The sequence below is a fragment of the Cryptotermes secundus genome, unplaced genomic scaffold (genome assembly GCF_002891405.2).
Source record: "Cryptotermes secundus unplaced genomic scaffold, Csec_1.0 scaffold618, whole genome shotgun sequence".
Taxonomy (NCBI): Eukaryota; Metazoa; Arthropoda; class Insecta; order Blattodea; family Kalotermitidae; genus Cryptotermes; species Cryptotermes secundus.
In genome coordinates, this window is record NW_019734973.1 from 220,045 (window position 1) to 232,820 (window position 12,776).

Below are 12,776 nucleotides of genomic sequence, written 5' to 3' on the forward strand. Positions count from 1 at the left end.
AGCCGCCAATTCTGCAGCGACTCAAGAATTTCCCAGCACTTTATGGAACCCGAAGGTTTATCGCCATGTTCACAAGAGCCCTCCACCGGTCCCTATCCTGAGCCAGATCTATCCAATCCATCCCATCCCATCCTCTCTCTCCAAGATCCATTCTAATATTGTCCACCCACCTATGCACCAGTCTTCCTTGTGCCTTCCCTTCCCTGGGAAGGCAATAAGGTTAATGACAAAAACCACTACAAAATATTTATTTAAAACTAAATGTAACTGGGAGACCAAAGTTATAGGGAACACCATAACCACCCTCAGGTTATTTGGAAGACAAATTTAAAATTAGAAAATGGACTGAGAGCAGAAATAGCAATGGTGCACTAGTGGTGGTAGTAGTGACAGTAACTGAGCAGACTTAAACAATGAAAGTAGTCTGTACAGATTGCTTGTTTCTATGTACTATAGTTTGTATGTATTGAACCCATGTACCACAAAAGCCTGGTGATATGAGGACATATTTCTATGTTTGTAATGAAACCGAACTCAATAAAATAACCTAAACTAATGATCTGTAGCCCAACATTCTTCTATCTCCAACTACAATTTATTTACTATTTAATTTCAATGTCTGTGTCTGATCTTTCTAATGGTGGTCTAGTTCCCACCATTCCACCACCTCCCTGGCTAAAAACATGTGACTAAATTTTCATTTATTTATTACTTAACCTTCCTACTCATGCACTTACATGAGGCTAATGCAGAGCTGACAACAACCTGAATAAGTGTGAATGGCATATCGACAGAATACTCATGTCATAATGATGTTACTGGAATGTGATCCTTTTGGGTTAAGATAACCTCTAGAGTCAGTTTTCAATTCAACATGAACAGCATTTCTTGAGCTAAAATCATAAGCACAAAAATGTTCACATGCACATGCAGGCACACAAAACCACAAGAAAATAAAAATTTTAAACCAATGAAGTTCAAGTAACAGGATACAAACTCACTGAGCATCTTTTTTTCTCCCTGTACCATCTGAAGGGCCTGGGGTTGAACTCCGCTGGGACTGAGACACTGATTGTTGTGGGGAATGAGTAAGCTGCAGTTGACGGGGTCGCTCTGAGTCTAACATGGGATGAGGTGATTCACTATCTCCTGTACTGTTATCACAAGGTTCACAATGTGGCAGTGAAACCTGTTATTTGCACAGCAACAAAATAGAAAAACCTTTGCTACAGTCACTCACCTTGCTAAAACCATACACACATAAAGAGAAAATGAAGAAAGGTGTAGTATGATAAGAATGTAACACAGTAAGAGCTCCAATGAAAGAAAGAGAGAAACAATTATTTGTGTTCTTTACTTAGTATCAGTGGCTTACATAAATGGAGCATACTGTCAAAAACAAGAATTTCTTTCATGATTTTTGTTCCTCCTACTTTCATTTCATGACATACTAGTCATACTATATTTAATGAAAAATGGCTGTAAATGATGAATTGGTAGTACTGTGGAAGTGGCTGTTGTCCATCTTAAGACCCTAACCCAAACAACTGCCTGGAGAAAATACAGGAAACCATACAGTATCCACTCAGGACAATTGGTCACCAGGTCAAGATTCAAACCAAGACCTCCTAAACAGGAAGCAGGAGTACTAATCACTAATCACTAATCAGCGAAGTCTGATCAATTTCACTGTAATAGAGAAGTTCTTTGCATGGAGATTTCAATATGTGGTCTTCCTTTTCTCAACCAATTTCTGTCATATAAATCAGCATACATCTGGGAGCTCTTATGAACCCTCAAAGATACTTCTGTATAATTTGTCTCACCATGTTTACCATTATAACAGAAACACATAATTTATTCCATTATTGCTGCAGTGATTCTCAACTCTGTGTTCTCAACGAACCTTCCTGAAGAAACAGATTTCAGTGAAACCCTAAAAATAATCTTGCATTTTTTTTACCATTTTCATACTATTAACATGACAAATAACATCCAAACAGGCTTTTCCTGTGGAGAAGAGAAAAATGCCTGCCTCTGATAGGGATTGAACCCCAATTTCCTGATCATCCATTCACTTTCCACAAACTGAATTTATAAATTACCATGGAAACATCCAAACAAATTGGGGTTTGCTTTCTTAGAACACTTCAGCACAGTAAGGGTTATGACAAATGCAAAAGCAAAAATTTTTATTTCAACACCAAAAAATATCCTGCTAGAACAGCTATATAAGCTTACTTGTGGCTATGAAACATCATATAGAAGTACTTTCTGCAGTTAAAGTAAAAAAAGTAAAAAGTAAAGCTATCCCTGTAACAGGCCATGAAGGCCCATAGGGCCGTGAGACGTTGAGGGCCCCACATTATCTAGAAAATTGGCTCAAAGACGACGGTAAGATTGTCAGCTGTACGCACTGGCCACGCTTTACTCCCCAAGAAAGTTATTTAATTAATTCTTGGTACTCATTTCTGTTAGAGGCTGAGTTGACCCCAGGGCCATAGTGCAGCTGGAAGGTTTAGTTCAACTGAAAAATCCAATGACCTCATCGGGACCTGAACCTACAACCTTCCAGCTTGTAGCATAATGCCTCAACCAACTACGCTACTGCGTACCCCTACTTTCTGAAGTTAGATTTCATTTTTTAATGTGATAACATTTACATCTATTGAAAATTAAACTGCATGCTAAGTACATCATGGTATGCATCCTGTTGTATGTCATACAACAGCTTTAATATGACCATCTACACAACAAAAATATCCACAAACAAAATCAATATTAATGTATCGACATTTGTTTATTAGGCAAAGGAGTTCACTGCATGTTTTGACCTTCACAAGGTTAGCATCATGCGAATTTATAAGAATTTGATCTTAGTTCTCAAATTAAGTTTCCTAATATGGATACATATTGTTACAAATACATTATATTTTAACAAGAAGGTTTTATTTGCTATCAGATGGTAAAATATTGTAAAAATATGGATCTTTATTAAGTAACACAAAAGAGGAACTAAGACTGAACTCTTCTAGATGACGTTGTGAAACATGCAGTGAACTCCTTTGCCTAATAAATGAATGCCGATATGTTTTCTTTTTTATTGCTAGTGGGGTGAGACTAAGTCCCCTGTACTGTGGCCACTTCTGGCCTACTGTACCAGCCCCATATGATAGGTGAGAGTGATTGTGGAGCAATTGGTGGAATGAAGACTGGCAGGGGAAACTGAAGTACTTGGAGAAAACCTGCCCCAGCGCCACTTTGTCCACCACAAATCCCACTTGACCAGACCCGGGATCAAATCCGGGCCGCCATGGTGGGAAGCCAGCGACTAACCGCTTGAGCTATGGCACGGCCCATGCTCATATGTTAGTACTGATTTTGTTTGTGGATATTATTATTGTGCAGATGGTTTTATCAATGCTATTGAATGCTTTGTACTACATCATTAGGCATATATCAATGAATATTTAAAAATAGGACCTTAAAAAGTTAATATATTACAATTTTTGTTAATTTATTTCCCGATACTGGCTTTCTCCTACTTAATTCTCTTGGCAAATGACTAGGTTACATGATATATGACATGAGAACCACTGATCACTACAAAGATGAAGGTACTAACATTTTGAGCCTGTTCTTCAGAAGCAGTCACATCAGCCTCTGTGGAGTTATTTGTAAACTTGCTGACGTAGGCTCCAACCGTTTCTGCAGATATCGGCACATTTGCCATACCACTTGCTGGTGAGTTGAGGCAGGTTGGGGGAGCACTATGTGATACCACTTGGCTTCTAAGGTGTTGTTCTGCTAGGTCATCCTCATCAAATGAAATTATGTGAGCTGGTACACGTTTCCGGCGACGATGATCTGATTTCTGCTTGCAGCTTGTATCTAAACATACATTATTTAGTTACATACCAACATTTTTAATCACTACTATATGAGGAAAGGAATAATTATGGAAAATAATAAGAAACAAAGCCATATGCATTATTATCTGGCCTGGAAATAGACAGAGCACCACTACTGATTTAATGTGCAGGCAAACATCTCATGGACTTAAGCTAACCAGCCTTGTTACCGTTTATGGCTATTTATGCAGACTTTATCCACTGTCCTAGTTCCTATATTAACCTGGCACTGACCTAGCATGAATAAAATATAGAATTCCAAATATGAGCAAAATCTGTCCAACTGTTCGTGCACTAGAGTATGCATGTCCATTCATATACACATAGAGACAAACAGCATACTGAAAACTACTTTTTGTAATCAGGGGGATGAAAACATGTAAATCTGTCTTCCTTTTAGATACAGATTTTGACAGTCGCAATATTTTCTCTTATATCCTATGTATATGACAAAGTAAACATAAATGCAGGAAATGTAACCATACATACTGTCATTAGGTAATACAGATATGAGCTTCCACAAGATCAGACACATGAGATACTGCTACAGAGTACTGTAATTTTCTGGCATGTTTTTACCTGGATCAGAAGCTGCAATTACAGGATCAGACAGTGTGAGAGAAGGGACCAGTGGTTCAGCATTGCACTGTGTGCTGCTTGACAGATTCAGATCTGGGTTGTCAATGCTTATGGCAAATAAGATGGAGCCTAGACCTACAGAAAACAGAGATTTTGGTGGTATATGTTGATTGCAAAATAAATCCATATTTATTTTATGTAACTAAAAGTCTAAGTCAAGAAACATATAAGAACTCAGTATTATAATTAACATACATAAATCTGCATATTTGCAATTACAGATACAAAATTATTAACATTATGATGGTTCTTCAAGGCTGACCAGGACTTCATTTTTTTTACAAAAAGAATATACATGCCAGAATTGCCAAACTCTCACTTTTCAAGATATTCGGCTCCTATGCTGACACATTTTCTTATATTTTCCTGGCAAGTTACTGAAGCTGGCAGCATAAATTGTTTTTTCCTAATTGCACAGCCAGTTCATGACATTATATCTGAGTTCATCATCAGTTTTAAATATCTGCCCTCCTAGGATCACCTTCATTGGTCGAAACAAATAAAGATCATTGGGGGCTAATTCAGGGCTGTAAGGAGGTGGTTCACAATTTCTGGGCTCATCATTGCCAATATCGCCTTTGCAAAACTGCCATATGTGGATGAGTCTTGTCATGCAGTAGGATTTCTCTGACAGTGTCCCAAATCTTTTCTTCAAATCACTTGGTGTACATCATTGCAAGGCAACTGTGTTAACTGCTACACAGTGTTAAAGAAAATTAATATGAATAACTCCTTCTTAATCCCAAAACACACCTTCCAGCTGCCAGCTGAGTATTAAACTTCTTTCTGGCCTTCAGAAAACTCACTGTACCAACCACAGACACTTTCATGAGACAGGGTCTCTTTCCCACACTGTGAATTTAACCTATGAAGAATTTTGGTTTATTCCACTGTTTGACACTAGAGGTGACAAGGTCTGATGGAATTTTGTACTAACTGTAATGTGTAGAAGCTGGTGCACAGACACTTGCCAGGAAGTGAGTGCAGTGTTGCCAGCAACCCTCCATAAAAGTTTTATTTTCCTGGTGCCCACATCTTCAGGAAAGAAAATAAAGACCAGGTTAACCCTGAACCACCTAGAGATTATTCATTAGTCACAGGAATAGCTGGAACTCGTCATTATACTGCAATTGTGTCTCACTTTCTATGCTCAATTTACACAAGTTATCAATGTACAAAACACATGAAGTACTGACTATTCAGAACATTTTGAGCAATCTACCGTCTCCATCTTCAAAGTGAAAGTGAAGACAGGGGTTGCAGGTTCCTCTGAAATACTGGCAACCACATATGAAACTACAAGATATCATAATCTAGATGGCTACAATCTTAGCCCTACTGTGATGATGGAGGAACCAGGTTCCTTCAAAAGCACTGGCAACCACCTACCAGATATCATGGAGTCATACCACCAAAAGCCACAATTTTAATCTTATACTAGGGCTGGAGGTAGCAGTTTCCTCTGAATTGCCATCAACCATTTACCAAACCTCAAAGCCACTAGACTACAATCTCAATAAAAAAAATTCGCAGAGCCTATAAAAAATGTAAATGTGATAAAATACAGACCTCATTAAAATCTACTACATTAATTTTAAACTTTGTCTTTTCAAAATGGGAAATATTTTAAGAACAAAATAATTCCTAACTCTGTGCAATGTCATAAGCTTTACAACAACAGATTATATATATATATATAAGGAAAAAATGAACATAAAGGCCAATGAGGTGTGCAAAATATTAAAGAACATATCAAAAAATACAAAATGTCCTGACGTTGCAGAACAGACATTGTCTTGAAAATGTATCCATATCATGAAATTTCATAACACATAAAATATCTTTCTGCTGAATCCTGTGTTATAAGCAGAGATGTATTTCTACAGAAATTTCATCAGTCACAGTCACAGTTAATTTCTTTCTAAGATCCTTGTGGAGTATTACTAGCAATTAATTTTGATGACATCTTTCCAGACATCTTAAATAAGTGTAATATACATGTGTAATCTACAATAATTGCTTATGCAATCATGCTGTCAGTTATCTGCTTATATCACTGACATGTGCACACAGACTAGCCCATGGCCAGCTACACATCCTGCTATGTGAGAGGCATATATGCAAAACTGGCATGAATTTATTGGCAAATTATTATTTCTTAAAAAGATCAGATTTGACTGCATCTATTGTAATTTTGGACTTTGTGTTTAAACAGATTTTAACAAAAATATTCTAAATTTCCTCATGTGCAAATTTGTAGTTCATTTCATGAACTTTATGGTCATATTTTATATTTCTGTATGGGTGAAATTCTGTAACCACAAAAACCATAATGTGGGGGCACACTGTATGTGTATATCACTGGAACAATCTTTACAGTCTTCTTAATTATACTATGGCTGACTCACTTTATTCCAGAGCAAAGAACAAAAATAATTCCTAAGCCGTTTTCAGACAGATGGCCACATACCTGCAGCCATGGTTGGAAGCATGCTGCTTCTCTCTTGGTCCAGCAAAAATGCCCAGTCTTCAAAGAAGATAGAAAGATGGGCAGTGCTACCAAGCATGCAATGTAGATACCGTTCCAATGAGTGTTCATTGAGGGAGGAACGTAGCCATGCACGACCACGCCCTATATCTGTCCACACCTGCTTCAGGACCAGGTAGCGTTCATATTCATGCCTTGTCAAGTGCTCTCGCACATAATGCCACAACACTGCAACACAGCAGAGGCTTCCATCATATTCAGCCATACCGTGCTCCTCATACAAAGAAACGGTATTTTACACATAAGCATTTATTTTTATTTACAACTTATTTAATCACATTGTCAGCTGCTCATACTATATAGTGCTCAATGGTATGATGATCAGCGAATAATGAATTGGATGTGAAAGGAAAAGGTCATGGATTAATTCAAGGTAATACCTTGGAATCTTCTTTGAGGGACTGAGGAAAATTCAGATAGTTGGCCTCCAGACTGAGTTTTGAACATTCTGAATATGGAGCAAGAATGCCATCTACTCTACTGTGACATTCAGTGTTTTATTCTTAAGTATTATGTGAATCACTCTCACTCACTTATAGAGCTGATACCTTCTTGAGAAGCCACCAATTGTGCAGCTACTCAAGAACTTCCAAGCATTTTATGGAACCTGGCGGTTCATTACCATGGTCACAAGAGCCCTCTACTGGTTCCTATCCTGAGCCAGATCAATCCAATTCATGCCATCCCATCCTATCACCCTAAGATCAATTTTAATATTGTCCACCCACCTATGCCTTGGTCTACCCAGTGGTCTCTTTCCATCTGGTTTTCCCACCAATATCCTATATGCATTCCTCTTGTCCACCCTTCATGCTGCATGCCATGCCCATCTCATCCTCCTTGCTTTGATCATTCTAATTATACCTGGTGAAGAGTACAAGTTATGAAGCTCCTCATGCAATTTTCTCCGTCCTCCCATCACTTCATCTCTCTTCGATCCAAATATTCTCCTCAGTACTCTGTTCTCAAACACCCTCAGTCTGTGTTCCTCCCTTAATGTCAGAGACCAAGACTGACACCCATACAGAACCACAAACAAAATTATACTTTCGTATATTCTAATTGTTATGTTTTTAGACAGCAGATGAGAAGACAAAAGGTTCTGGACTGAACGGTAGCATGCATTACCCGAATTCAATCTCCTCTTAATTTCCTCCTTTCTTCCTGAATCAGGTTTGATTTGTTATCACTGTTCCCAAATATATGAACTGTGCCACATTTTCAAAACATGTGGAATACAGTGCACTAATAATTTTCACAGCTTTTGTACTTACCAGAAACACAAAACTATATTAAAAACCGTTTATAACTTCAACTATTTTTATCAAAGTGTTGTATGAAGTGTGTTCAACAAATAACATCCATGGGAATCTTATATTAAGCCTGTTCAGATATTTTCTGACTATGGTACAAGCACCCATGATCAGTGAGATCTGGACTTTGTCCATCCTTTAGTATTTTAAAGAACACAGCATTCTGGAAACTGTATTTGTTTCTGTCCTCAAGTAGGAGCAACCTACTCTGTCCACTACAAAGAACTAACCTCAATCACTGTCAGTACAACTGCATCCAAATATGCACCTGAGATCAGGTTTTGTCAATGAGACATAACAGGAAAATTTACAATAAAAATTATGGAAAGGCTTATGAGGACCTGAAACTAAGACAGAAAAGGAACTGGAAAATAAATGCAATAAACCAAACCAAACCAACAACCATGAACACCAACGCAGAAGAAAATCAATGAAGAACAAAGTCCAGAAACTCAGCAATTCAAAGTCTCATATTTATAACTGACATATGTCCACCAGAACAAGGGATAATGGAAAAAATATATATTTCTTTGCATAATTATCAAAACATATGATACTGTGACATGATGCCTGAAATAGTCCATTGCTAGATGATGACTTGCTAGGCACATATCTGCAGCAACAGATACGACACTGACACGTTTCTACGCAGATGCGGATTCATGGAGACCAACCTGGTACAGAATATGTTTTCTGTGTAAGCAGAACCAACAAAGGTTTTCACAGATACAAAATAGCAACCAACATCTTCTATGGAGACTAGAGACAATATAAGCAGCCGTGCAGACAAGAATGGATTCATATAACAGGCTTAAACTTGGTAGCAGACAAGTACAACCATTCAAGCGACTAGACTGCCGTTGTAGCAGGAGCTACTAATGATAGGGCTTGATCTGCTGTACTGAGTCTGGACTGACATAGGCCTTGTATATGTTGTATATACATACATTTAATAACATGTAAAATGTAAATTGTACATACTGACAACAGACTTATTACTGCTGACTGTGACTCTGGCAAAAGACAGACCCATCCTCTTGTCAGACAGAGCGCCCCACACCAAGAGGCCTGCAATTGTCTGACAGTAATAAAGATCTGGTCTTAAGCCCCAGAACATGCTTTTTTCCAAGACAGACTGGCTGACTGACCGTTGGTCATAACATAACTATGACTTTGATAACGGATTCTTTCGTAAGACAGTCGGAGCAGAAAGGAGAACCAAGAACTAATTCTTCATTTTCATTTGTCAGTAGTGAGAGAATTCAGAGGACAGTTCAGTAGCTCTGTTCAGTTACTTCATAGTTCGTTCATTCATTCATTCATTCGTAAGAGAGTTCAGAGTTCAGTAGTTGAGTGTCAACCAGCTAAGATTTGTTACCAGGAAACTCATACTGAAAACTTTGTAGAGGAACAGCCATTGCTGAGAACTGTTGCCCAGCAACGACTAGTGAAAGCAGATATAGAACACTTTATTTTGTGTGCTGTACATACAGTAATCTTTAGAGTGTGTAAACCTGAGAGGCTGTTATAGTTATTTGAAGTTATGACCTGTGAGTGTTCAATAAATGTATTCACCAATCCAAACCCCAACTATTGTCACTAATACACATGGCAATAGGATTGTCCTAATGATACACTCCCTACTCCACTCCTACAGAGAAGAAATACGGCTCAGTGATTACACCCACCAGTATAGCCCAGGTATTTAAAAGTGAAAGTCCTCCAACGCACAGTAGGAGAAGTATTGGTAGTGGCGGGGAGAGCTCCAGCATGCTGACAAGTGTGGAGAGGAATGCAGTACAGGCATTCTCAAAAGGAAATAATTTCTTGCCTCACTGTGTTGAATAGTGTTGCTGGTTTAGTCTCGATGATGTTCACACATCCGATGTTAAGTTTTAAGTGCTGAATGGCAGACTATTATGCACTATACACTATTATACACTTTTCACTCTTATATACATGAAGAGTTTATTTACGTATTACACAGGTCTATTCTGGCAATGTCCGCATAGATATCATCTAGTGGAGATTTCGTAGGTCTTTCTTTATGGGGTGCTGAAAAGGAAGTGGAAGCCCCAGATTCGGTATTTTTTGTTTCTCTTATTATTCTTCTGAAACTACTTTCCGATACACCTGTTGCCTTTGCTGCTTCCACTCCTATGTTCTTCACCGTAATTGTTGGCCCAGCCAATTACTAACAATTTCTCTTGATTGTGAATGCAACACTTTTCCACTCAATTTACTTCGTGTAGGTGGCATGTTCCCCCTCGTTGGTGTCTCCGCCTTATCGTGGTGAGGGGGTTTGAGTATGCTAAGGACCCTGAGAGCTATACCAGCGGCAGCGTAGCTACTGGCAGGGCCTCCCTTGCTGGACAGGTCAAAGGGTAGGCATCAGACGAAGAGAGACACCAAAAACTGATGCCGGAAGCAGCGTCATCAGTAGCGACTTGAAGCACAGAACAAATGATGCTCGAGATGGTTCAAGTTCGTATAGCAACAGGAGTGACCAGAGTGGTTTGAATGGCTGCTGTACTGCGATGTGGAAAGCAAATGGAAAAACTACCACATTATCACTTTTCCTGGATAGTCTCTTTCCAAAAACAGAAGATCGCATTAAGTGGAGGAACTGTTTTGGAAGAGATTGTGGACCTGTCGTCTGACAGATTACTGATGAATGAATGAAAGGTGGCATGTTAAAGGAGATAGAAAAAATGTACAAATATAAATAAACAAAAAAGAAAATCAACCAATAAAATAAAATATTAATACAGTAAATAGAGAATAATACACTCAAATATGACTCCAAGAGTCAAAACTTTTTACCTTAACTGTACAAGGAAGAATGCTTTTAACTGTACTTGAGACGTCTGCTCGCACTGATAACAAACAAATGACTAATCACAACACCCCTCAACTTTCACGAATGGACCTGCCCATCCATTGCGCAGCTTTTCCTGAACTGTCACCTCTAAATACCTGGGCTGTACACCTTATCATATCAAGAGTGTTTTCCTTCACCACTGTCTCCTGATCCAGGAACTGAAGAAGGATACCCTGTGCATCCCAAAAAGCCACCAGCAACTGCCCTGAAGACTGAGAGGAATATATTGCCAATCAACTATTCAGCCTGATCCCTCTGTAAGTAACTGATCAAGCACATCACAGGAAAACACTTTTGACATGCTGAAATAAAAACAATGGTGCACTGATGGGTGCATACACTGAGGTCTTACTTCTTTTTCATGGGAACTGAACACATGACATACAGCTGTGACAGCTGCCTCAACTGGTCTGGAAATTACAGGGAGAAACAGAGGATCTGTCCACTATTCCTTCTTGTTTTTATTTTGACATCTATGTCCATGCAATGAATATGAGAATAGCGTACCCTTTGATTTTACTAACTAAACAGTATACATAGTCATAAATTATATGATAAGAGATTTGTCTTGCTACAATAAGCAACTTCATGGTGCGGGTTCTTCTTTAACAGTTAACAGTTATTCAGCTGACAAAAAAAATTCCTTGCATTTCTGGAATGTGAAGTTTTGCCAATGTGTTCAGAAAGATCATCAGTGGATTCTATTCTGAGCCAGATGAAACCAATTCACGTCTATGTAAAATACAATTCAATATTATTCTTCCACCTATAGCTAGTCTCCCAAGCTATCTCTTCCTCGGGTTTAATAACCAAAGTTTTGTTGGTATCTCTCATTTCACAATTCATAGTGCTTGCCCTGTTCATATCTTCACACATGATGTGCATAAAATGCTTAAACATTCAATATTACACAAAATTCATATTATCCTGACAAACAAGACATATGTAACTCTCTGATTATTTCACCCCACAGATCTTCAAAACTGGATTAAATTTGCTTGGAATATCACAAGAAGTAATTTTCCCTATGTCATCAACAAAGTTGGCAGATCATACACATCTCACTACAATTTGACAAACATGAAGCTCTTTGAAGTTCACACAGCAGTGAATATTAAGAACAGTCTTCTGATATGTGACTATTTGTCATTTGGCAGGTACTAACATTTGGCTGGATCTGCCGCTTACAACTTCAATGGCAGAACTGCCCCCTGATGATGGTTTCTCCAAAATGTTGACAATTATAAACCAAGATATGCAGTGTCACATCTCTGTAGACTGTAATCTTAATGAAGCTTTGGATGAGTACTTCCATTTACCATTCAACGGTAGGATATTCATAACTGACAGCATGCACATAACTGTTGTCATGTCTGAAAGTGATGCAAAATGACACTGAAATTGGCTTCCATGGGCATATACAGACTCATACAAAGACAATAAGTAAATAAATATTCATTCTTTAAAAATTATAAATTTTTATG

At 38.2% G+C, this 12,776-nt stretch overlaps 1 protein-coding gene across 4 annotated transcripts in view; it reads right to left on the bottom strand.

The window, feature by feature from the left end:
- LOC111869120 (sorting nexin-29) overlaps positions 1-12,776 on the bottom strand; it is a 40,271-nt gene that overhangs the window by 18,649 nt on the left and 8,846 nt on the right. For all 4 annotated transcript variants that reach the window (XM_023860342.2, XM_023860340.2, XM_023860343.2 and 1 more), the window contains 4 exons: positions 7,021-7,266; positions 4,491-4,625; positions 3,626-3,891; positions 1,002-1,189 (listed from right to left, as the gene is read on the bottom strand). In XM_023860342.2, the coding sequence (XP_023716110.1) occupies positions 1,002-1,189; positions 3,626-3,891; positions 4,491-4,625; positions 7,021-7,266 (835 nt within the window). The remainder of the gene's footprint in view (positions 1-1,001; positions 1,190-3,625; positions 3,892-4,490; positions 4,626-7,020; positions 7,267-12,776) is intronic.